The sequence below is a fragment of the Semicossyphus pulcher genome, unplaced genomic scaffold (genome assembly GCF_022749685.1).
Source record: "Semicossyphus pulcher isolate SPU_LCO1_2020_fin unplaced genomic scaffold, fSemPul1.0.p SCAF_9, whole genome shotgun sequence".
Lineage (NCBI taxonomy): Eukaryota > Metazoa > Chordata > Actinopteri > Labriformes > Labridae > Semicossyphus > Semicossyphus pulcher.
The window spans coordinates 3,334,358-3,361,921 of record NW_027211770.1 but is presented as its reverse complement, the minus strand read 5'-3'; the positions used below and the strand labels follow the sequence as shown (position 1 = coordinate 3,361,921).

The 27,564-nt window shown below is 41.9% G+C and overlaps 1 protein-coding gene across 1 annotated transcript in view; it reads left to right on the top strand.

Moving 5' to 3' along the window:
• Window positions 1-27,564, top strand: part of tsnare1 (T-SNARE Domain Containing 1) — a 181,972-nt gene that overhangs the window by 83,638 nt on the left and 70,770 nt on the right. The window contains exons 5-8 of the mRNA XM_069656961.1: window positions 11,339-11,429; window positions 11,536-11,610; window positions 11,819-11,875; window positions 17,441-17,596. Coding sequence (XP_069513062.1) covers window positions 11,339-11,429; window positions 11,536-11,610; window positions 11,819-11,875; window positions 17,441-17,596 — 379 coding nt within the window. The remainder of the gene's footprint in view (window positions 1-11,338; window positions 11,430-11,535; window positions 11,611-11,818; window positions 11,876-17,440; window positions 17,597-27,564) is intronic.

The window sequence follows — 27,564 nt, the reverse complement described above, 5'->3', positions numbered from 1 at the left end:
GTTCATAAGGAACAAATGGCACACCAAAGAGCGAAATGTTGCTGTTGGAGATGTGGTCTGGTTGGTTGACCAAAACGCCCTGAGAGGACAGTACAAGCTGGCTAGAGTGGTCCGTGTCAATGCTGACAGCAAAGGCATCGTAAGAGATGTGCTTGTGAAGACTTTTCCCAGTTATCCTGTTCCCATCACAAAGCCAAACGGCAAAGAAGGGCCCGCAAGAGCAAATAGTGAAAGAACCAAGAGGCTTCAAACCAAAATCCCAGTCACAATTCTTCATAGAGATGTCAGACGCCTTGTCATTCTACTTCCCACTGAAGAACAACCAGAGGTGTAAGGAACTTGTGTGACCTCTCTGGGTTTGAAAAACCAGGAGCTCAAGTGGGAGGTGTTGAGCTGAATCTCAGAAATGTCAAGAAGGACTACACTTCCCAGAGTGCACCAGCAGCAAACCGGATGCTTGTCACCTAATCAGTCATTGGCACTGATTTGGAGCACCTGAGAGGAAATGGAGGTCAGTCATTCAGACAAACTTCAGAGAGAAGAAGCTCCAAGTTTACTCAGAAGTTCAATTCAAAGACGCCAATGGTCGGTGAAATGTTTTATTTACTTTCATGGTGTTTGCAATCCTACTTAAGATGTTCAAGTTTATGTTTAACTGCTGTGTAGATTAGTTAAGGTAGATTGGTTAAAGAACATATTGCAGCATTGATTTCATTGACTTTCTGTTGAATGAGTTTGCACTAAGATTAATTATCATTTTGAGTTTGAAAAATTTAAAGTATAAGATACAAAAGCATAATACAAAGTTAAAAATGTTAAAATTCTGTTAAATGTTAAAACTTGACTGAAAAAGTGGTTAATTCATGTGTGTTTAATTAAATGTTTAAATGCATTTAAAAATGTTTAATTAAAATTTTAACTTTGTTTGTCTGTCTTTAAAGGTTTACAACCTAATTTACGAAACACACCAATCAACTGAGATAGCCAAAAGAAAAATAAAAGTGATTGAGTGGAAATTTGAGTTGTCCTTGCGTCCTTTGGAAGCTGAACAAGAGTAGGACTTGACACATGCTTTAATCCTTTTTTCCATTTATGACTTAATTTTACAGTACCCATTATTGATTGGTTCATATTACACAGTAATGTTAGTCCAGTTGTTTTTATAATCTATTATTTTGAAACAAGATGGCTCAAATTACATCTTTCAATTATATGACCAATCCATCACTTTTATTCAGTTCACATATTTATTTCATTTTTTTCCCAGAATTTTTAATTTGAACTCATTTTAGATTTTTGTTTGGAACAAACCTCAAAATGTTCTCAACAACTGTAATGTAAAACAATTTAATACCACAGAATACAACCATGTACAAAGGAATATAACGTTTAATATTTTATACTATTTTTTTTTTTAATTTATTAATTAAGTGAAAGGGGGTGAGGAGAAGGGGGGAGGGTGGGAGAAGGGGGGAGATGAGAGGGGGAAGGAGAAGGGAGGAGGGTGGGAGAAGGGGGGAGATGGGAGGGGGTGGGAGAAGGGGGGAGATGGGAGGGGGTGGGAGAAGGGGGGAGATGGGAGGGGGAAGGAGAAGGGGGGAGGGTGGGAGAAGAGGGGAGATGGGAGGGGGTGGGAGAAGGGGGGAGATGGGAGGGGGAAGGAGAAGGGAGGAGGGTGGGAGAAGGGGGGAGATGGGAGGGGGAAGGAGAAGGGAGGAGGGTGGGAGAAGGGGGGAGATGAGAGGGGGAAGGAGAAGGGAGGAGAGGAGAGGAGAGGGGAAGATGTTACTTCGACTTCCACCTCGCAGGCTTCCGTAACCCAAAAGAGAGTTGCCTTGGAGGTCCCCCTTGAGGTTGCACTTTAGACACTCTGGCCTTCTCAGCAAGTTGGATTTCCATTGGTTCCTCGGTTCCTGCAGTTCCTGAAGTTCCTGAACTTCCTGAAGTTCCAGCAGTTGCACAGCTGCTGGTCTCCATGGGCTCTTCCTGAGTCTCCTTGCGCCTCGCTGTCCTCTGTTTTGGAGGCTGGTGGTTCTTCCTGTCCGCCTGCAGCATGTTCTGGAGGGCCGTATTGTGTGAGAGCTGGATGCTAAGCTTGGTTTTCAGCTCCTTCAGCTCTCCACGATACCAGGTCTCCTTCACAATGATGTTCTGCTGCAGGGCGTTTATCTCCTCCGTCATCTGCTGCTTCATGACACCCTTATTAGCTTCCAATTTCCAGATCAGAACCTGGTCCTCAGCCACCTTGTTCGTGAGAGACCTGATCTCCTGCTGGAGGGTGTCCTGTTCAGCTTGCAAGGTCCTTATCACATGCTGGTCCTGGGAAACCCTGTCAGCATGAGCCTCCGCTTGCTGTTTAAGCTCACACTTCAGGGTCTCCACCAGCTGTCTGGCACTGAGGACGTCAGTTTCATATCTGAGACTGAGCTCATGGTGAGAAACTTTCATCTTCTGGAGTTCTTCTTGGAGGACCTTGTTTTTCTGTCTCTCTTCCTTCTCACTAGAACTGTGAGCCCTCTCTCTTTCCAGCAGTTCAGTGAGCTGGCGAACATTCTGACGAAGGGTTTCAAGCTCCCTCGCGTTGTCCTGTGCTCCACCTGAGGCCTGCCGTCTGGAGAGCCTCTTGTTCTGGTTGTTCTTCTTTGGTTGCTGCATCTTTTGGCTTGTTTTAGGCTCAAATAAATGTATGCTGCTTAAATATGCAGAAAGTCTCTGATAAGATCAGTCGATCAGTCGTTCTTTCTCACAGTGGTGCCACTTATCGAAACGTTTGAAGTGATATGACTGCCTGCACAGCTGCTCTTCTTATATAGACTTGATTATGTCATCAAAGGCATAAAAGGTAATTCTTCCTTTTATGTTCACATGTTCTATTTAAAGAGTTCAAAAGTTCCATTTCAATTAAATTAAAAACAATTCCATAGACTTAAATAGAGTGTGAGTTGGTCACAAATGTTTATCTTTGAATGAGTGATGAAGTTAAACCATTGGTCAGTCAAGTGTTTGAGTTTCTACATTGGCTCTTTCAAAATAAAAGTTACCCACAATAACACAATAACTAAGTTAGATAGCTAGATAGCTACATGGATATTACTATATTGTCAGACCAGGTCTTAAATTTATTTTGCATCAAGGCAGATCCATTTGCAACACAAAAGTTAAGGACAGGATACAAAAAACATGCATTTGACATAACATTTCATGATGCAGAAGACAGTATTAAAGGCCCTTCTGATCTGGCATCTAAGTAATTTAATTTCAAAATGGACTGATGAACAAAAGAGTGCTTCAGTCTAACCTTATTAAAACTTGGGACCCTGTATCTCCAGTTTGATGGTAATAGTTCAAGTTATGGTACAAAACTTAAACGTGAACGCAGCAGGTAAAAACTCCAAAAGGTTATTGTTTTTCTACTGTATGTCTTCCTTATACTTGTAACAAAAACTTGCTTAAAATTATACTAATGCAGAGTACAGCTATTTGTATCAATTAAACCATTTCACATAAATTAAAGAAAACAAAGAAAATTGTGTGTGAGAATCTGTCCACTTTTCTTGTGAAAAAGGAATTTTAGCAAACAGCTAATGATGAGTTGGTGCTTCCTCACATGCTGTTGAGCTAAATCTCAGAAATGTCAAGAAGGACTACACTTCCCAGAGTCCACCAGCAGCAGCAAACCGGCTGCTTGTCACCTAATCAGTCATTGGCACTGATTTGGAGCACCTGAGAGGAAATGGAGGTCAGTCATTCAGACAAACTTCAGAGAGAAGAAGCTCCAAGTTTACTCAGAAGTTCAATTCAAAGACGCCAATGGTCGGTGAAATGTTTTATTTACTGTCATGGTGTTTGCAATCCTGCTTAAGATGTTCAAGTTTATGTTTAACTGCTGTGTAGATTAGTTAAGGTAGATTGGTTAAAGAACATATTGCAGCATTGATTTCATTGACTTTCTGTTGAATGAGTTTGCACTAAAATTACTTATCATTTTGAGTTTGAAAAATTTAAAGTATAAGATACAAAAGCATAATACAAAGTTAAAAATGTTAAAATTCTGTTAAATGTTAAAACTTGACTGAAAAAGTGGTTAATTCATGTGTGTTTAATTAAATGTTTAAATGCATTTAAAAATGTTTAATTAAAATGTTAACTTTGTTTGTCTGTCTTTAAAGGTTTACAACCTAATTTACCAAACACACCAATCAACTGAGAAAGCCAAAAGAAAAAGAAAAGTGATTGAGTGGAAATTTGAGTTGTCCTTGCGTCCTTTGGAAGCTGAACAAGAGGAGGACTTGACAGTTGTAAACCACGCGGAGCGGCCTGGCACTGAGGATAAACGGCTTCATATCCAGAAATAAGCTGTTGACGCAGAGGAAGTCAAGATGGCGGAAGATGTCCTGGGGAAGTCAGTCCAGCAGCTCAAAAAGGAGAGGACCACTGCAAAAAGCAGCTTCACCAGACAAGCCAACTTCATTTCAACAGGAGCAAGCAGCATGCTTCAAGTGGAGTTGAAGGAGGAATTCACTAAACTTTCAGACTGTTTCAGAAAGATGCTCGATGCCAATGATGACTACAGGATTGGACTGGAGGCTGACATTAAGACTGAGGATAAGGAAGCAAGTCTTGATGAACAGCAAGAGGCCGACATTGATAGATCTGTAAAAGAAGGTGAAACAAAGATGGCAGAAATAAGACACATTGTTCAAACAAACCTGTGGGCGAGGTATGGAAAAAGTCAACTTGTTATGGCAATCCTGGAAGCAGAAAAAGCCAATGATAAAGCGGCTGATGTGCCTGTGGAAAGTGACAATTTAGAGGGCTTTGAAGTGCACCTCACTCTCTTAGACAAGAGAATAAAAGAGGCCATCTCAGAAATGTCAACGTGGGAGAGATGGATCCCTGTGGAATTAAAGGATGAAATGGATGGAAGAATCCACGCCGTAAGAGCATCCTACTACAGGCTTGAATTACGGAAAGCTGAATTTGCCACTGCACGGACGATCAAAGAGCAAGGCACAGGAGTGAAACTACTACCCCAACCGGCAACACCCACACCAATAGTGAGAATCAAGCCACTGCCAATGACATATTCAGAGTCCTGGAGAACAGATATGGCAACAAGTCAACCATCACTGTGGAAATCCTTGAAGAGCTGGAGAAGATGCCACAAGTGAGGGGGAACCAGCCAAGAAAGGTCATTGACCTCATACAGTCAGTGGAGAAGGCCCTGGAAGATCTCACAGAGTTAGGAAACTCTGGAGCCATAAAGAACCCACTGGTAATTAAATCCATTGAAAGTAAGTTGCCTGATTTTATTAAAAGAGACTGGTTGATGTTCATGGTTGAACCCCAGAACAATTTGACATGCTCTAGAAGTTCCTGAAATGTCAAGAAGAAATACTAGAGAGACTCGAACAGCTCAGGACTGTGGAGAAGATGGAGAAATCAGATCGTTCAGACAAGAAGTATGACAGAAAGATTGCCTCAACAAAAACCACAAAGAAAGAAGAGCTTGATGAGGTATGTGGTGTCTGTGGTGATAGTGGGCACAACAACAAAATCTTCTGTAGAAAGTTCAAACGACTAAAGCTACCTGAAAAGAAAGCCGTGTTGAGAAAGCTGGGAGCATGCAGAAAATGTCTTGGATACCATGATGAAGATGGATACTGCAGAGACACTTTCCTATGCAGAAATAAAGACTGTAAAAGGGGAGGCGGTGCCCCAGACCACCATTTTTTCCTCTGCCCAAAAGGGGAAGTCAAAAGAGGTGAAGAAGGAAAGAGCAGGGCAGAAGATTGGGGCTTTAATCGACCTTGCTTCAGACACAAACTACATTACCCATAAGGCTGCTGAGAGACTGAGGTTAAGAAATGAGAAGTTAACTTTAGTTGTGCACGGGGTTGGTGGAATGACCATGGAGGTGAAAACACAAAGGTATCTCCTCAAAGTCAGAGTCAAGACTCCTAAAGGAACAGAGAGAGCTCATGAAATGGTCTGCTACGGCTTGGATGAAATTGCCAGAGTGCATCAAGTAATTGAACCTGAGAAGTTGAAAAAATTCTTCCCAGAAGTCAAACTTGAAGAATTGGAAAGGCCTGAAGAGATTGAACTTCTCATTAGCCACCGAGAAGGAAGACTCGCTCCCCAGAGGGTAAAAGTCATCGGAGACCTCATCTTGTTGCAGGGTCCATTGGGAAAGACAGTGGGTGGAGCACATCCCGACTTGTTTGAAGAAGTGGAGGTTGCAGCATATGGGTCCAAAACACACTTTGCTCGCTCCATGAGGACAGCAGCTGTTAAATATCAAGAAATCACAAGTCAAACAACTGACACAGCCCAGCTACAGAAGGAGGATGTGGCTCAGACCAAATTTACAGCTGCCAGTTCCTTGAGTGGTGGCACTGGGACAGCATCGGAGCTGCATGTGAGCCAAGATGTGGAGGATGCCGATGTGGAAACTGTCCACCAGGAGGAAAAGAAATGACCCTGGCAGAGGAGAGGGAGCTTGAGATCATTAAAGGAGGCCTCACCTACAAGAAGGGGGATGCTCATACACCATCTCCACATTGGGATGCAAAGTATCCTTGGACGGTAGATCCAGCCTCTCTCTCAAACAACAAAGGTGCAGTCCAGGCTTGTTTCTTAAGGATGGAAAAGCAACTAAGCAGAGAGCCAGACTGGAAAGTCGCATATGCTACCCAGATTCATGAAATGGTCGAACGAGGCGCAGCCATAAAACTCACCAACGAAATCATGGACAAGTGGAACGGACCAGTGTGGTACGTAAGCCACCTGGTGGCGCCAAACCCTCATTCGGTGACAACACCAGTTCGTATTGTATAGAATAGTAGCCAGAAATACAAAGGCGTGAGTATGAATGATCTTCTTCTGAAGGGACCAGACGTTCTCAACCCTATCAGAGCTGTTCTGCTGAGGTTCAGAGAAGGGATGCATGCAGCTCTAGGAGACATTAAAAAAATGTACAACTCTGTATGGCTGGAGGAGCGTGAGATGCATCTTCACAGGTTCCTCTGGAGGGACGGCCCAGATGAAGAGATAAGTGACTTTGCAATTACCAGAGTCAACATTGGGGACAGACCTGCTGGTTGCATTGCTCAGTTGGCTATGAGGGAAACGGCAAGCCTGCCCAACTTTGTTCACTTGGTGGATAAACGCAGAGTCATTGAAGAGGACAGTTATGTAGATCAGTGGTTTTCAAAGTGGGGGCCGCCAGGGGGCGCTGGGGGGCCTCAGAAAATTGTAGGGAAGATAAGAAAAAAAATGCAAAAAAACCAAAACATATATATATATTTTTTTAATTCTTTTTTTTAATAACCATTTGTCCTGAACCGTACAACACGTAAACTGCCGTAATCTCGGATTCTGAAATTCAGCTGCAAATTCGGCATGACGACGTCATAATGACGTCATAATCTGTGTAGACCTGGCAGTTGTTATCAAGCTGCTCTGCTCCTCAAGCTTGCGTGTAGCTAGCTAGCGCAACATGGACAGGTTTTTGACAACAAATAGACAGAAGGAGCATATTTTGTAGCATTGTCTGTGGGTTTGGGGGTCCCCGGCCAGAAGCTAATGCTGTTTGGGGGGCCTTGGCATGGAAAAGTTTGGGAACCCCTGTTTTACATAACCTATTTAGCCCACCAGTTAAAACAGTTACCAAATAAGAATAAAAAGAAAGAGGTAAAGGGCTGATGGTGTTGGTGTTGTCATCACTTTGAGCTTGAGACATTAAACAAAAATTCTGCATACTGGAAAACTCAGTTATAAGTTAATAAAAATTGCTTCTGAGTTGCATCATAAGAAATGTAGGAATCTGTGTTTTTTTAACCTTGACCACAGACCGTTTATAAAAAGTGGATGATGCCTGGATTTAAAAGTGAAGCCAATGTGGAAGCGCTTTCAACCTGCATTCTTTCTTATGACCAGCAGGAGGATTGTATGAAACCAGAGAGGGGAGAATGGCCCTACATCTCCCTTGATTTATTGCCTCAGTAAACATTTTCATAATAAGTTTGTGGTCTCAATTGCTATATTAAATTCTTCCTCAATACGGCTTTATCTTAATTTTGTAAATGATGATCCTATTCAGAGTAAAATAGATGAGCAGCAGGGTATGCTGTAGGGCGTGCCTACCTGTGACTGACAAGTATATACCACATGGCCTGTCCACCACCTTGACTTCCAAATATGTTCACTTCTGCTTCCAAAAAAACAAAAACAAAATCGAGGTTCGTTGGCTACTTCAACTTCTACACTTTTTCACAAGTCATTTTATATTGTTCTTTGCAGGAATCAAACTAAGGCTATCAACAATGATGATGTGTTCATCATTGCTGATAGCGAGAGGGACTCTGAGAGCAGCTATATGAATGTACATGTAGAATATTTAATGCATTAACACACAGTGCAACACAGCTGCAAATTCATGGCTGAGTTTTATTTGTCATTCCTCCAGATCCCTAATGCAGAGTGCCAGGCGTACAGTCTGTGCTCGACTGTGTAATTTTGGTGGGTAACATGATGGAGCATTAGCTGACTGCGATTTCAAAATAATCCTTCATGTCTGTTGTGAAGCAGCTAAACGATGACGCATCAGGCTGAGGTTTAGCACTTGTTAATTTGTCTGTTGAGCGTGTGTGTGTGTGTGTGTGTGTGTCAATGTATTCTGGCTGAGGCTGCTGTTTGTGAGCAGAATGCATATGTATTGCAATGAACGATCATACAGGCAAATCAATAGAACAGCATGTACAGTTCTTACCCCGAGACAAGTTTGCCAAGAAAAATGAAACTTTGTTATTTTATCGATTATGCACGACACTGCTATTTAATACTCCATGCTTTGGATTATTATCATACAATCTGATCTCAAGCACGCACAGATTTATTATCACCTTAAAGCAGCAATAAAACACAGCATTCTGGCTATTTAAAGCCTTAAATCCTGATTAGATTCTAAATATTAAACCTTTTACCAGAGAAGACACTATTCTGTGTGTTATGACTTTGGCCGCAGAGAGACTGGCTGCTGTCCAATTTAATTATTTCCTTACAGTAAAACTTTATTTCTCGTAGCAAAATTAGCTTCCCCTCTGCCTCCTTCCCTGACTCTTCAACTGTCTTTAACCCTGCTCTGCACAGATATGATAGCTGATGTTTTTTAGGTATTTTTTTGGCTGGACTTTTTTCAACAACAGACACAGAGTGATAGCGACATGCTCCTTCCAGCCCCGGTGCACTATGGTCTGTGTGCTTCTCCTGCCAGCAGCTACATGTAGATCAATATTTGAGAAGGGTATGCAGCTGCAGAGGTGTGTTTGTGTAGCAGCCTATCTCTGCGGGGCAGGCCGTTATAGTGTCAAGACTGGAGGACGGGAGCTGGCCTTTGGGGGGAGCGAGGCTGCTGTAAAGGGGAGATTGTAAGGCCAGTGTGACCTGACAGTGTAGATATGTAATAACTGCTGTAACTGGGACTTCCAGCAAACGTGCTGCAGAGTTATGAAAATGGCGGCACCTTCACCCTTCCACCCCACTGAAGCTTCCCAGTGAAAACATGAGGGAACAGAGAGGATATGGCTGTCACACTGTTCACCTGTATCTGACAGCTGCTCAGTCACTCTGCTGGTTGAATGTAATCTCAGCCATTTCTACCCGTGAGCAGGCTGCCTCAGAGAGTCCAAAAAGGGTTAGCTAAAGAGGTTATTTTTGTTTATTTTGTATTTTTTTGTTAAGTGTTTTATTTTAGTCTTTTGACAAATCACCCTTACCTGTGATGTCCTAAGATACCCAGAATGCTTTCACTCAAGGCTAAAAACTTAATACATCTAAAATAAAAACTTAATTCCTCATGCTGTGGAAAGCTCAGACTTTTGTCTTTTGTTACCATGTTGTTTGTTCTCATATAACATTCTGTACGGTGCTGTGTAAAATGGGAGTTACAGATGTAACTACGGGTCTACGAATCCTGGATGACCGCCAGAGTCCTCTGTCACTCAGAATCTTGGTATGAAGATTCTGTAGGGACGTCTTTCGTGACGACGTGGGCTTATGGTGCGTTCCATTCGTACTCGGAAGTCGGAATTTCCGAGTTCCCAGTTCCAACTGGAATGCCCCCTGAGATCGGATTTCCGACTCAGAAAGTCAGAGGAACCTCACCAACCCTGACCTCATATCTCCGTGCATCAGCAGTAAATGAAAGCTCACTTCTGTCTTATTTGTGTCTCATTAAATCAGCCGTACTCACAGTACTGTCCACCTTCTGTCTGTGGACATGTTGTGGACCTCATATTTGTTCTGTAGTTGACTTGTTGTACTGGAACCATTAGACTGCAACGCGATCAACTCGGGTGTGACGTTATTCCCAGTTCCAAATTCCGACTTCCGAGGTAAATGGAACGCACCATTATACATGGACGCCCTACGTCATCCCAAATCACGTGACTTTGTTGATTTAATGCAATGGATCATAGCCCGTGCTAAAGCACCCCCTCTGGTGGCCAGGAAGAATGAAATAGAACTGGGGTGACAACGCTTGGCAAACTGGCCATGAAACAAAGTTGTTTCCATAATCCTGTTCAAATTTAACTAAAATAAAAATCATAACAGCTAGAGCATAACACTCAGAAATACAATAACCAGATGGACTAAATGTTTCACTGTATTCACTAATACAGCAGGTGAAACAAAATGTCTTTAAACTATGTTCATAAAAATGAGCAATCTATAAAAGTAAAATATGAACTGTTCAGAAAACACAAGTGTGAAGAAATATGTACTCATGTTGTTACATTCAGTTTTGGGTTGGATCAATGTGTTGTGTGTTACTAAGCAATATCTGATATTAAAAAAATGTATTTTCCATTAATAAAAGATTTCCCATAGCGTCATTGATTGTTATGGTTTATCAACTTACCGTACTTAACTTTAAGCGTAGGTGGTTCAGATTTAAGGCTATAAAGCAAATAAAATGTATCCATAAATTGACATCACGATATGAAACAAATAAAAGCTCCGGCAAACTGTTTCTATGGCAGAGTTCTAAGGGTTAAGCTATCATGTATTAAAATTCATATACAATAAACAAACAAAAAGCTTATTGCTTCAATATGTCATCTTGATTTCTGTACAAAAATATTTACATATTGTCAAGTGCCTTTGAATGTTAAGTTTTTTTTATAATTCACTAAATGCTCTCTCTGTCTCCCTCTGTCTCTCTCTCTCTCTCTGTCTCTCTCTCTCTCTCTCTGTCTTTCCCTATGTCTCTCTCCTCTCCGTCCGTCCGTCTGTCTGTCTGTCTGTCTGTCTGTCTTCCAATCTTTCCCCCCAGACACTCCATGCAACAGCAAACCAACAAAGTCATCACCAGCACAAGCCAGCTCATCAAGCAGCTCTCTGATATAATCAGTGGCTCTTCACGGGTATTTAATGCTCCCCTTCCTCCCTCATTCATCATCATTCTCTAGAATAAACAGTGGATTAAACAACGTTTGAACTAATTAAAGCTAATCTTGATTTGTTGCACAGCAAGACCGTCTGCGCCTGACCAGACTAAAGACTGAACTTTCAGAGTCCGTGCAGCGCTATGGAGACCTGCAGAAGGTATCCACACAAAGCATATCTCCATTAGCTTTCAGACGTGTTTGGTAAAGTCACATTATTATTTAGAATACGTTTTCCTGGGAGAAAGTTGAACATATCAGAAGTGCTACTTGTTGCAGGCAAAATGAAAAGAAATAAAGTCTGACCTCTTTTATATGAAACACAAAGACTCTTCTTGACCCTCTCTCTTCATTTTCTCCTCTTTCAGAAAATTGCAGAGCGCTCAAGGGCCCTGCTCCCTCCAGCACAGAAAGACAAGAGGAAGGTGAGCTGATATGGAGGATGAGAATCTGTCCTTTGTTTCACTGTCATTCATAAAAGAGCAGGATGATGAGATGGCATTTCTCTGCTCGATTGCTTCCTCACAAGGGCTCCTTTGAAGCTCCGTTGTGTCTCCTCCACTCTCTTATATCACAGTGGGCTCCATCCATCATACACAACTCATACGCACTGCTGAAATGTCTTTTTTATACATCTGTGTCTAAACAGGTTACTGGAAAGATTCTGTTTTCACTGTGAAGGCCGGTGAATGCTGAAATAGAGGGCAGTAATGTGTAATTGTGTTTAACAAATGAAAGTCAATCCCAGACGGTCTAATTTTTAATATGATATAAAATGTATTGATCTGTGTTTGTTTATGTGGTGATTGCAGCAGCAGAGTTAATACTGCAGGAAGATTTGCAACATTTCTATGAGTTGGAATAAACTGTTAAGCATAAACAGAACACGTTAGACTGAAAATGAAAGTCAATGAGGATCCTTTTAGTGGTGGACACTGTGATCCTCTAGAAAGTCAGGTGAAGTAAAGAGCAAACAGGTCCGGTTGAGGTGGCAGGTGGGGGTGTTTGGATGTGTCACAACAACACAGGACTTTCACCCAGGAGACCAGAGTTTGTCCTGTGAGACTGAAAGGCAATGTTGACTTATTATTTCATACTTTTATATAGCTTCTTCTTCTCCGCCTATGCACACTTTGTATTGGCATTTTTTTCAGTGGTATGTGCAGTATGTGCCACCGCTAGGTCAATTCTATGAGGTCAAATGGGACTAATGGTATATATGGTTTCCAGTTTACACTATTAGCACATCTGAATAAGAATAGATTAGAAATGTCTGTTCTACACGATACATGGTTTTAACACTGCATGGCTGCAGATGTAGTATCATTAGTCAGTGCATATTACAAAAACATTTATTTGTCTAAAGAGTGAACTTTTGTGTTGTTGCTTGTTTTCTGACGTAACAAAATGTTCTCTTAGGCGCTTTATAGACAGACACTAGAGTTCATCTTAGTTGATTTCAGTACATATACTTATACAAAGAGTGGAACATGTTTTAGCACAAAACAGGTCCTGGATCAGTTTGGAACCTGAATGATCTGTGTGGATAAGACAGCATTAAAGTGATAGTTTGGACTTTTGGTCACTAAGTTGTATGAAATCCCAGTGTTTGTTGTCACAGAGGAACGTACATGTCAAAATGGTGCGAATTTGTGATTTTCCTGGCTGTAGTCATAGAAATATTCCACCGCACTTATTTCATCGTCTGCGGATGCCCTCAAAGAACTTTGGCTTGCAGTCGGTTTGAACAGAGGTACCAAGGCGATGAGGGTAAAAAAACCTTCTGAATCCCTCTGAAGGCATATTGTAGGGACTTTTATACGTAACATTAGAGGTAAAGGGCTATGGGGGCGGCCAGCTGGATGGTGCATTATATAATTGTGACTCCCCTAGATGCATAGCAGCAAGTTGACTTATCAGTGAACACATTGTGGATGAACACATTGGTGAACCTCCTTCTACATCTAGTATGAACATTGGCAGTAAAAACAGCGAGTCTATGTTTTCTGCTGTAGATGTGTGGAAGCGTTTTTACTTTGTTCATAGCTCTGGATGAGAGGCGTCAGGACGTTTAGACTGCCATACATATGCATTAAGAAAACACTCTGCGGATCAATGCAAATGCTATTGACTGCTTTCCACCCACATTTTTAAATTCACATCGTCAGAGTCGACTGGATCGACAGCAGGAAACTGGAGAAAGTTTTCAGCAGCGTGTGAACTTGTGCAGTAAGGTGCCAGCATGATTGTCTTGAGAGTCTCTCCGGTCTGTGTGATGCACTAATGTATTCCACAAAGTATGTATGTGGAGGAGTGAGCACGATGATGCAGAGTTTGCTGAGGAGGGGTGAGTCAGATCATGGCCAGTAGACACAGCGTTGTGACTCACTGCGAGTTGGTCCCTGTGTTCTGACCCTCACTGGCCCTTTTACCAGGAATTAGCTGTGCAGTCAGCCACACAAAGGTGGAACATATTAGCAATGCAAAAAAAAGTCAACGAAGCAGCTTTTCTCTGAGTATAATTCCTCGCTTTCCTCTGCTCCTGTGTGTGCATGTACATGGTTGGATGGATTAACAGCCTCAGTCTGAGCCACCGCCTACAATTCTCCACACTAACACTAACATGCACAGTTCAAATATCAGACCAGTCCAGTCTGTCCGCTACAGTGAGGACGTAGTTTTCTTTGAAACATTGGTGGGGACGACAACTTGCATTATTATGCACATAATTATAATTACATATTATGAAACAAAGTTAATTAATTTCTTTCCTCTAACAAGATTGAAATACAATTATTCATGTTGTTATTCTATCTCTGAGGAGCTTAGTTGACAGAGTGAGGACAGAATGATCTGTCTGCTTCATCTGCTCTCTCCCTGCCTTTTGAAGGTATTATGAATTCACAAACTTATAACTACCAATAAATGATTACTGTTTCATCACTGCTTGAGACTGAAAAGAAGAAATTGCTTGATATATGTATATGAACTGTAATCTCTCTGTCTTTATCTCCACCTCAGTGACTGGTGTTTGTAGCAGTAAATAGGTTTTATCTTTAATTTTTATCCATTAATTATAAATATGTTTGGTCTTGCAAAGTGACGTGTCTTGCGGCAGGTTGTAACTTTGACACCATATGCTTTCATGATGAGGTGTTTTCATTTCAAACGTCCCACTGTAACCAAAGTCAGGGCAGCGATATTAATTAATATAATTATTAATAATATTTGAATGGGGGCGCTGGTGTGGCTCGGTTGGTGGAGCGGGCGCCCCATGAGGCTACAGTCCTCAACGCACTGATTGCCGTTTCAACTCCCGATCTGCCGCTCATTAAGTGCGTGTCGTCCCCCACTCTCTGCTCCCCATGGTTCCTGTCTCTCTTCAGCTGTCCTGTCCAATAAAGGCAACAGTTAAAATAATAATAAATAAAAAATAAATAATAATAATATTTGAATGAACTGCACTCACCCAGGGAAAGAGAGAGAGAGACAGAGAGAGGGAGGGCGGCATGTGGACAGCGCGGATTCTGTCATTGAGTACATGTTGTTCAGCTGTTCATACATTCTACTTTAGTGGAGTGTATGAATTGAACTGTAGACTGGAGTCCTTGTTTACAGTGGCTGTCTCATGCACGACTCCTCTGCAGGTGGAAAAAGCAACAGTTATGCGTATCATATATTAATTTTTGGACAAAATTATTGGTAGGGACAATTCAGTAATTTCTGGATATTGGTAGGGACCATAGACTGCAAGAAAAGATGGACGGCGCGTCTCCACCACCTCTCCTTACACTTATTTGCATCCAAAATACCCCCCAAGGAGGGTAAAAGTTAAAAGTGTGTTTTGATTTCTTTAAAAAAATGTTCAGTTTGTTAATTTAAGAATAAAAATTATAAAATTTTAATTATATAGAGCTTTTCATGATACTCAAAGGCACTTGACATTTTAAAACAACTAAAGAAACACAATAAGAACAGAAGAAACACAATAAGAGCAAACCAAACAATTACTACAACGAAAAAAAAATCAGAGATTAAGGTCACTGAAAACGGATCCTTCGTAAAACTCCGGCCAGGGTGAAAGCTTTTAGAAACTCCGTTTCCGTGGAGACATGTAGATGGGGTAAACAGAGTTTTTGGCTTGTGACAGGCTGTGAGCCGTTATCTCCATGGTGACATGTCACAAATGAGGCTACATTCCTTGCCAAATGACGGATGTGACAAAAACAGTGATGCTTAACAGGACTTTTTACGTTTAGACACATATGTACAGTTACTCTTCTACTATACTGAGGAACAAAGGCGTTGGGATAGATTTTTTTTAGACTTTTGATTGGCTGCGATTCTTCTTCTTCTTTGCATGATGGGGCTATATCGCCGACTGTTGGTGTGGCATTCTCGTAACAGCGTTTCTCTGTTTTTGCGTTTTTCGTTTGGACAGGGATTTTTCATAGCGCTTGTGTGGACGTGTTTTTTTGGAAATGAAGGAGACCAAAACTCTGTTTTCAATAATACCCGTGTACGTGTAGGCATGGCCTAAAAGCAGTTCGAAAAAGGTGGGTCTTGATCTGTGATTTGAAGAAGGTCAGGTCGGTACAGTCTTGGATATGTTTGGGTAGAGAGTTCCAAAAGAGGAGGCAGCAGCTATGGAGAAAGCTCTGTCACCCCAGGTTCAGTGCTTGGTTCCGATTGGTGGAGAGAGGAGGTTTGTATCAGAGGAGCGGAGGCTGTGGGAGGGAGTTTATTTGTTTATTTATTAAGATCCCCGTTAGCTTCTGTCTTTAACAGAAGCTACTCTTCCTGGGCTCTCCATTATTTCATTAACAAACATTGCATAGCTGGATTACATAACAGTCACACTCACAGTAGAACAAAAGTACAACAAACATAAATCCATAATGTTCATACTCACAGAACTACAAAAATCAACACAAGCTCAAAAGCTGTCTTATACATGCAATCGCTCTCCATAATCATTGATCTCTTTGATAGTAGAGAAAAGAAAGAACCTTAAAACATAAAAAAATGAAGAAAAAAAAGATTGGATCGATAGCCCAAGTCCACTTCCAATGTCCGTTTCATATCATCCAGATCTTCAAAAGTATATAATCTATAGTGTTCTACTTGTTTCCTTGAGTAAATACATACAATCCACCATTGCTCAATAATGTACTGTCCTCTGTATTCTGATGTCTGACTGAAAAAAAGGACAGTTTACAGTAAAGTATTTCTGGAGTGTGGCGGTGGAGCAGGTCTGTGAGGTATGAAGGGGCCTGGTTACGGAGGGCCTTGTGGGTGAGAAGAAGGACATTGAACTGGATGCGTTGAGGAACAGGGAGCCGGTGGAGGTTTTGGAGGACGGGGTGATGTGTTCAGGCGGGTAGCAGAGTTCTGGATGTACTGGGTTTTAGTGATTTAAATATAAGCATAGAAGTGAAATGACAAACATGGACCCCCTGTTGTTGCTCTGGTGGCTTCAGCTCTGTCTGACATTAAAAAGAAAAGCAACTTGTCAAACATTGATTACCTTCACAGAAGAGAAATGGCTGTTGGAAGTATTGATCTGTTGACCCGGAGACGCTGTTTGACAAAATCTTGTTGGTATGGTCCCATTATATCACTGCAGGTGTCAAATCCATGTGTCAATATATCCCTTATTCTTGAAGGATGTAAGTGCACTTATTGTCAACCTGTGTGAAACATTTATCCCTTACTGCCAGCATTAACAACTCTGACTATAGTATTTTTACTTTTACACCATATCCTACGCCTCATGCTGCAGTTAATGTGATGACAACATAACAGAGGGCAGATAGCAGCAGTCTGTATTGTATGGCAGAGGTAACTGGAAGCCACAGTTATCTGCTGCCAGCCAATCAAATTACAGAACATCAATGTTGCCAGACGTCAGACAGCAGTAAGCACTCACTGTCAGAAAGTACCTCTAACCTAATCTAAAGGTATAATTGAGTGTGTGTTTGCTTCTACAGAGTCCTCAGACCCCGGCCGCTGAGCAGATTGAGGAGGGTCCACTGTTTGGGGAAGCGTTCGGCTCAGAGGGAGGCGCTGAGGCTTTCCTGTCAGAGATCAGTGAGGAGGACGTGGAGGTGCTTCGCCAAAGAGAGGAGGCCCTGCTGCAGATTGAAGTAAGAACACATTCAGTCCAAAATTTTAAGGCATTTGAAACACTGACAGTTGTCCAGTACAAAAACCTCTCATTGTGGTAGCTAATGAGTGGCTGCACGGGAGCAGCTGGAGATCAGCTGCCTTGCTTTAGGGCATCTTGTTGTAATTGTGCCACACAGACACACAAAAAGACAAAACTGTGTTCAGGCCTTAACAGCTGCCACAGTCAGTAAGGTTTGTGCTTGACTCCGATAATACGGACCACAGATGTGTGATAATGGGCCCCTGGACACAGACAAGCTAACAGCCTCTATTCATACATAGAAGTAGCCCGCTTTTATTCTACTTTTCTCTGCAGCATTAACAGGATGTCTAGAGGTCTGAAGTTGTAAAAAAAATAATAAAAGAGATGAAAAGAGTGTGTGAAGATTCCTTTTAAAAAATGATTGCCTCCTGATCCACAGTGACGAAAGTTTCCACATAATAGTATGCTATACTGGCTGCACAGTGGTGCAGTGGTTAGCGCTGTCGCCTTACAGCTAGAAGGTTCCTAGTTCGAATCTTGAATGTGTGGAGTTCTCTCCGTGCATGTGTGGGTTCCCTCTTGCTTCCAAAGACATGCTCGCTAGATTCATTGGTGACTCTAAAATTGCCCATAGGTGTGAATGTGAGCGTGAAAGGTTGTCTGTCTCTATGTGTCAGCCCTGTGATTGACTGGCGATCTCGCCCAATCACAGTTGGGTTTGGTCCAGCCACCCTGAACAAGATAAGTGGTATGGATAATGGATGGATGGATGAAGTATGCTACTCGAAACAAAATTATAGGAAACCATCTAAGTTAAAGCAGACTGTGCATTTGTGTGCTCAGCAGATGTATTATGGAAAAAACAAACTGAAATAAAAAAATGAATTGTTCAATTTGTGTTGAAAAAACATTCTTTATGATACGACTTTGACCAGGAACGAGTGCACATAGCAACTTTAAGAAATAACTGAGCCTTTCTAAAAACATGAAAGTATCTGACAGTTTATAAGCTCTTTTTACAGATTACTGTATTCAGCGAGAACCAATGGCCTTCTGGCCAAAGAGAGAGTAAGGAAGTCAGAAAGTATCTTCAAATTCATTTCCAATAAGAAGCTCCTAAACTCTTCTGCCTTGTGCTTAAATTACAGATCCCACTGAGGAGGTGCAGTTTGGCCAGTGCAACCAAAAAACATTTTTTTCTTGATGTTAATAATCTAATTTTCTTGTGCTGCATTTACCATGAAACCTTGTTCCTGTGCAGAAACATTTCCCACATGTCCCAGCAGCCAAGAAATTGCCACTCATGGTTCACTTTCCCCACTCATGTGTTCCCAGCCAGCAAACAAAATCCAAACCATCACCCTTGTGATCATAAGCCTGTTTACAGATATTCTCTCAGGGCTAAATTTGCTAAGCTGATTGCAACTTGTCTCCAAAGAGAGATGACAAGCTTTATTTCCATGTGCACAAGTCTGTTAGTCTATAGAGCAAATAAAAAGCCCAGGCCATTTACCTTTAACACAGTCAGGTGTCTGAGGTAGAAAACACCGGAATTTCAAACACTCACCCCCCCAAAAAAAGAAAAAACAAACTACCAATTTGTTTTCTTCAGAAATTGCCTCCCAGGAGGCCGACACATGCCAAGCTAGTAACTAGAAACTCAGACTCCGTCGTTTTCTCACACCTCCAAAAGCTTATTAGTATTTTGTCACAGTACCCTCATGCTGCTGCAGGATATTGAATGCCACCCAATTACTAAGGTGCTTATATAGACTTGTTTGTTCCTTTACCTGGATAAAGTGTGTATGGAATCATAATGTTCCCACACTTAACTTTTGAAGACGACATGAAAGGCACATTGCTCTCTTCAACTCTATAATATAATTTCTAAAATATTTCTTATGTGCTACGGATGATATTTCAGTTTGCTAAATTTCTTTTTGACGGCCCCAGCCTGATCTATGACCAGCCGATAATCAGGAAAGATGTATTGAAATGTTTTGAAAACCAAAAAAATATGTGACATCAAGGAACATGCTAATTGCAGTACCACTTCCATCATCTAGAGACAAATGTTCCTTGGTTGGTTCCATTCCCTGGTTTGCGAAGTTGTTCTTCCAAGCTTGGGGGAGGGTTACAGCATGGAGGCCACTCTGGAAATGTGTTATATTTTATGGCTGACACGTAATCAAAGACAATCTACATGGACAGTAACTGACGGTAAAGACCTAACATCTTGTAGCTCATTACAAATGAACCAACAATGAACAAGCTATGCATGCCATCTTTTAGTTTGGTCCAACATATTCTAAGTTGTTTAAACAACACATCTTAAAATGGTGTCACCCATCTCAGAAGCACATGGAGCATAAAGAAGCATATAGAAGCCTAACACACAGTGTGCGTTTAAAAACGACAAGCCTATACATGGCAGTCCAGCTTTGGACTGCAGATTTTTCGTCCAGCGGTTTGAAGACTAATGATAATGTTTGAGGAGCACTCTGCAGCTTAATGAAGATGTATCTCAGTGCCCAGTTGGAGCTGTCTGAACTTCATCAACGCTTCAAATCAGCTAATCCCAGTGCAGGAGCCGCGCTGAATAGGAGCGAAAAGAGGAAGAGCATCAATCTCTTCCTGCAGAGTGACACAGTGAAAGAGCTGCAGCGCGAATGACAGCTTCATTTCAGTGCAGCCGCCGAGATGAGCCAGGCAGAGGATTGGTGTTCAGACAGGGCTGTCTGGCCGGCACTTTAGTCATAGCAGCATGGATGAGTGTCATAGTCAGTGCTCAGGCAGGTGCTGAGGGGCTTGACGTTGTTCCTTTGGGGAGAGTGATAGTATCTGACAATGTGCTTTTTCACCTCCATCCCACCCTCCCCGCCCGATCCCTTCATAGCACTATGTCAGCAGTGTTTGCTGTGAGTCCCAACACACTCGCATTTCTTCACTGCTCTCCTCCCTGAGGACCAAGACAGTTGAGTTCCTGTCATCGTTATCAGCCCCTCTCTCTCCAGAGAAGGTTTGATGTGGTGCAGAGGTTAATTTTGGCCCCCCTCAGAGACTGGACATATGTGTGAACTCTGCAAAGACTTCCTGGCTACAGGTGGCTTGAAAAGTCATTACAGACCCTCTGTAAAATAATGCTAGTCTCTCTGGAGTCTTCAGAGATTACATATCCTAACACTCAGTGGGGCAAAAAAAGGGGGGCTACTGCTGTATGTTCTCTGAAGCATGAACAAGTAAAAAGGAAAAAGATGACTGCCGGTTATTTTCACAATCAAGAATTAAACACCTTTTTTGAGTACTTACACCTTCTTATGAGCCAATCTCAGAACCCCTTGGCTTTGCTCGTTGGACAATCTAGCTTCGGGGGTCTAAGGCCAATATTTCAGGTCAAGACTTCCTCTTCCTTATGCAGGTCAGTGTTTTCACTCAGACCAGCAATTTGAGACATGGGAATGGAGGTTGAATTGACAGATGAATACTGTGTTGTTATCTTCACCAACCACTCAAATGTGATTGGATGATATTCCTTGCACTACAATGAAAAACAGAACATTTTTGACACCCAAAATGCTAATGCCAATGCTAAAATGTAGTTTGTCATATGTAGAAACATCAGTAATGTTTCCCTCTTGAACACTCAACCAGATTTGGTGATTTTTTTATAAACTGCCGTGTTACTAACACATTATCAGTGAGTTCCCTTTCTTATGGACACCAGTTGTAAAGTGTCATCCCTCCTGATGCGTGGGGTTTATGAAACATGCCGCTCTGCTTGTGCAAAATCTAGTAATTACAATTTTTAACCCTAACCCTTAAAATGGTGTCACCCATCTTAGAAGCACATGGTGCATAAAGAAGCATATAGAAGCCTAACACACAGTCTGTTTGAGGAGCACTCTGCAGCTTGATGACACACCCTCTGTAGAATAATGCTAGTCTCTCTGGATATTACATATCCTACCACTCAGTGGTGCAAAAAAAGATTTTTGACACCCAAAATGTTGTGTCTCATATACAGTTTCTGCAATTATATGAACATGTCTCTTTAAAGAGATTAATGATGAGCTTGCATTTAACAAGGACCGACTGAGGGAAACTAGAATCTGGAATCCCCGCTCCTCTACACAGCCAGGCCGTTGTTGTGCATGTTTGGCTCATGCATTACTTGTGTACCTGTGACCTGATGCTGATGGAGTACTGCTGCTGTGTCTGGTGTGCTGCTGAACCATTTTGGTATCGGAAATGTTCTGGTTTCCGTTTGTAGTCGGTGTAGTATTGATAACGTATCAGCAGGCTGTGGTTGCTTACAGGTAAAACAGTCAGTGTGGAGAGCAAGACTGGAGGCAACCTGTCGTATAAACACCATAAGTATGCATTTGCAGCTAACAATCAGTTGTTTGACGTTGTATCTCAACTCCAACTCTATTTTGCTTTTAAGTTGCTAATGGCTACACAAGAAGGCCTAAAAAGTTTTTCTTTCTCATAGTTCCTCTTCTTGTGTTTCTTTCTATGTTCTTATTTTGTTTCTTTAGTTGTTTTTAATTATGTAAAGTGACTTTGAGTACCATGAAAAGCGCTATACAAATACAATGTATTATTATTATTATTAAAGTTGTCTGTCACTCCCAGAGGTTATATGGATTGGGCCATGTGTCCAAAGCTGTAATTTTCCATATATGGTGGCATAGATTCAACTTGTTCATCCAAACATCGTCACTTCTTGCCCCAAGATGGCAAACCCAGAGGAGCAGTATTACAGGAACCAAAGGGTGACATCATATGGCTACATCTACTTCTTAAATACAGTCTTTGGCTACAATGTGTAAAGCAATGCATGAAATATATTAAATTATAATAGTTTAAAAATAAAGAGAGAAGTGTCATGAGTTTCTAGTTTAGTTCTGGTTTTGTCTTGTATTTCGGTGATCAGTTATTATTGTTTTACATTGTCACTTTGTCTATTGTCATGAGTTCTCATTGTTAAGTTTTGTATTTAGTTTATTCTGTGTTCTTGTCAGTATTTAGTCTTGTTTAGTTAAGTATTTCACTTGTGTCTCTTTGGTTAGATCATTTCCTGTTTTACTTTGTCACCTTGTCTCGTGTTGATCCACTTCCTGCCTTTGTGTTTCCCGCTTGTTTGATTGTGTGCCCTGCCCTGATTGTTTTCACCTGTGTCTGATTAGCCTCACCTCCTAAATTTATTTAGTCTTGGTGCTCCCCTGTCTCTGTGCTGGTTCATTGTCTTTGTTGTGTTACCTGTGGACTTTTGTCATCCTTGTGGATGTTCCCTGTTCCCTTGTGGCTCCCCGTGTTTGCCTGTGTTTTATTTTGGATTTTGGATCACCCGGCTCCTTGTGTTTTCTCCTGTTTTTGTTGGATTTTCAGTTGGACTTTTGCTTTATTAAATCATAAAAGTCTGCATCTGGGTCCTCTCCTTTTGGGGAACAATGAACCTTGACAAGAAGAGTGACCCTGAAAAGTGTTAAAATGGTCCCTCAGCTTTAAATGACATAGTCTAAAGCTAGGAGGTAGCCATATGGCCACACCAGCTAATCCATATCACAACCACATAATCAGTATGTAGCTAGGATTGCTAACCTAGTCAAAGATTAACAAATCGATTGTCAATCTGTGAGGAAACCAGTTTTCTGGATGAGCTTAAAAAAATGGGGCACGATTTGAGATCCCCCAGGACCCAGTAATTGAAATTTTGGTCGCCCTTGAGTATCATTATATTTTTCCACATGTTCTGACATGAGATATAAGTCAGAATATTAGTATCCATTCTGTGCAGCACGCTCCAGTCCCCGTTAGACTGTCACCTCCCAGCTGCACTTTATATGCTTTGGCACCAGAGATCATTTCATCAAAAATGAATTCATAAAAAAAAAGCTCAGGGCGTAACAGAGGACAGCTTTCAAGGGGAATCTGAATACAACACCTGGCCCAGTAGAAAGAGAGAAAAAAAAGGCCCACAACAAAGCGTGTCTGTCCTACCAATGTATCCTCAGGACAATCTATCCACAGTTTATCCTTGAGTAGAGACAGCTATAGTGGGAAACACCACCAGAAAACCATTCTAGTAGATAAACGCTAACACTTTTAAACCCTCAGCAGAAAAGATCGTAGAGAAAGTGGTTTATTAGCAAAAGGATTTGTTATTAACGCTGGCAATCAAAACCGCATCGATTTTCCTCTCTTTACACACTCAAGCTAATAATGTGTTGGCAGATCACATACTGCTAGCTGGCTCCCTCAAGATAATGAGAATTACAGCCTTCTGTGAAATCCTAAAGCTGATATTTCACTTAAACTTGATTATCAAGCTTACCGAGGCAGACTTCAGGTTCCAAATGAGTGATAATGTTCACACGGTACATTTTCTCTTACTGTTATAGTAAGGCACAGACAGAAAAAAGAAAATCAACACGGCCGGTAGATGAAAGCATTTCTAATATGCAGTGAAGTGACTGTAGGTGCAGTCAAGCAAACAGTATTAAATATGCTGCTAATGAGCTCTGACACTTACGCAGGAATTTAATTGAAGTAAAGGTAAAAGTATTGATGTAAAAGCCTGTTTAATAAAAGATAACTCAGTTACAGTTTTTAATTCAAGAACATTATTACCTTTATTTCATGTGCAATGCAAAAAGATTCTGAGGGCTGAGCTTTGATTACATTTTAATTAAAATGTTACAGTGAGTAATTAAAGGAAGGAAAGCCACTTTTGCCTTTTTCCTGCCTGATGGACTGCCACTGCTAAATACGCCACAATCAATTCTCATATAGATGCAGCGAAAGTTTTAGCAAAGAACAAAACCTCAGGGAGAACATTCTTTACCTGGCAGTCGACTGCACAGTCGACAGCTGCGTGGCATGGCTTAAAAGTATGAAAACTTTTAAAGTACATAGTAAGTGTACACATCAGAAGTTGGCATGAGGATGGTTCTGTAGGAGTTTAACATCTAAGCCAAAATCTTTCAGCCATTTCATTATTGTACAAGATACATAGACCTTTAGTGCCTATAGTAAGAGAACGTAGGCGAAGGTCGAGTGATTTTCTAATAAAGCAGCACAGTCTGCGTCTTGTAGTGAGGGTTGGTTCAACAAAACCAACCAGAGAACAGTGTTTCCAGTTTTGATAGACACGTTTTGTTTTCACACATTCTTCTTCTTTTTTTAAAGATGTTTTTTTTTTGCCTATTTGCCTTTATAGGATAGGACAGATTAATGGAGACATGAAATGTGGGGAGGAGAGAGTGGAGGATGATCACAGACTGGGAGTCGAGCCTCAGGTCAGTGCGTCGAGGACCTGCCTCCGTATAGCGCCTGCTCTACCAACTCGGGGAGAGACTGATCAGATTTCTTCAAATTTGGCACAAATGTCAACTCGGGCTCAAGGATGAACTGACTAGATTTTGGTCGTCAAAGGTTTTTGGGCAATGTGACCCCACATCTTTCCCATCATTGTACTGCATTGGAAGTCTGGTTTATATTTAGTTACACTGCCATTCTATCAATCAATCAATCAATCAAACTTTATTTATATAGCACTTTTCAAACATTAAAAACGCAACACAAAGTGCTTCACAAAGAATAAAAATAAAAACATGCAACAGAAATGCAACACGTAATAAAAACCCGTCCCCTCCCCCCAAACACACACGCAGACCCACGCATCCATCGCACCCACGCACACGCGCACACACACACACACACACACACACGCACACCCACCCACCCATGCCACAGTAAATGTCCACGTAATAACATGGAAGGGCACCGAGGAACCATGAGAGGAAAAAAGAACCACCTTTGGGGAGCTCATCCACACTGAGAGGGATCACAGCCCACGGCCACAGGGAGCGACGCCACCACAGAGACCCCCGACCCGGACAGAGCGGGGTGAACTCAACACACGGTGCAGAGCCCCCCAGTCCTCCAGGCCCGAGGGGTCTCCAGGACGACGCCCCGGCGGGCAGACCAGACACACCTCTCAGTGTGGAGGCCCCACATGAGGAAGCACTGGAGCTAAAAACTAAAAAACTCAGCTAAAAGACAATAGAATAAAAGGACCTAAAAGCTGAACGACAATAGAGAATAGGGGATCTATAGGGAACACTCATGGATGTAAACTGCAGCCTCACTGGTTTGCAGAGATATGAAGTAACTCTTTTTTTATAAGCATGACCTTGGTCGTTCCTTGACCTTAACCATGCCTTTATTATTGTATCCAATAATTAGTAACCAATTCTAACCAATGTTCCAAGACTTCAAATGATGTGGTCGTTTTAACCTGCACCACAATGTTTCAATCCTCACCATGATCCTTTCCTACAGATCATGGCCGTACCCAAACCATCCAGACCTGAACCAAACTCTTCTAACACCATGAAATTAATTTAACTTCGGAACGAATTATGAATTTCTAACTCTATATAACCAACATATTGTATGGTTAAATTTGGATGATTTGTTGGGATGGACTGAGGGAACAAGTACAAATGAATTGGCTATGGTTAAAAGGGTTGAATGTCATTTGTAGTCTCATCCTTGTTTTGAAATCACACAGGAGGAAGCAGGGTGAGCTTCAGCAGACTGTAACCTCTGTCTCTGATATTTTCATCCCTCTCTCCTCGCTGCCCTTCAGGCCCTGCTGCTCCGTATTCAGGGGTGTTAGGTCCTTGGGCTTCTGCCAGAGAGGAAACATGATTTTACATTTATAAACCGTTTATTCAGTCAGGGCAAAAAAAAGTTGTCTCCCGAGCGGTCGGTGTGGGGAAAATGTCACAGTTTTTTCCTCCCCCCTTTTCTCACCAGTAAGCGTGCGAGTAAATCTGCTTAACGGTTTTTCTGCTGTGGTAGTGACACTGTGTCCTGTTGCCCGATGCCTTTGGGTGAGAGATGTGGGGAGAATTTCATATCAGCATTAAGCACACTTATCAAAGAGAGTGAAGGGGGGGGGGGTAGTCGGGTGACTGAGCATGAGAGGGGACGGCAGATAAACTTATTTGTCCTTTGCTGGTGCCACTTTGATTATCGTTATCTTTACAGGTCTTATAACCTGTTACATGTTTACAATGTATTATAGTTACAACTTATTGACACAGCTCTCGACATGCTGCAAGATTGACAAACTCAACAAGCGGTCTTTAATGTTGCTGAAACATGGGTTGTGTCCCAATCCACGGGCTGCAGCCTTCGCAGGCTGTATTTGAAGGCCGATTGCGTCACAGAAGCGCGTCGAAGGCTGTCCCAATTCGAAGGCTCCTTCAGATGCGGCCGACAAATGCGTCTTCTTTTACCCGGCCGTGAGGGATGCACCCGATGGATCCGATGTAGCCCATCGTATCCCAAGATGCATTGCGAGCTAATTCAAACAAAATGGCTGACTTTTAAACGACCGAGGAATACACTTTAAAATGTAAGTTTTTGGTTTCAACTCAGTCAAACAGCTACTGTTGCTAGGCGACAGGAGCAGCATTTGGTGACGCAAGGGTAGACCAGACCGTCTCCTTTCAGTTCGGCTTTAACGGTCTACGCAGGCTATGAATGGAGCATCCTCCGTGAACCACCTCCTTCAAAGGCTGCAGCCCGTGGATTGGGACAGCTATGGTCAATTTCTCATTTGTCTGATTTGGAATTAAGTTGAATTTAAAAGTATACGGTGCATTTAAAGAAACGTTTGTCTTCTTACTGGTATCTTAACATTTATCCTTTGTCCTTGGCTCTTGGCTCATGATTTGGTTCCAGTTGTCCACCTAGGGAAGGGACACTGCAAACAGAACATTTCTACCTTGATGGGAGTTGCCTTTGCAGTTTGACAATGCTCCTATCCATGGGGCACGAGGGGTCACTGAATGGCTTAGAGAATATGAAAACGATTTGAATCAGACGCTTTTTGCCACATTCACATGGAGGATATTTTCCTCTAACATCACGCTCAGAGTGGGCAGC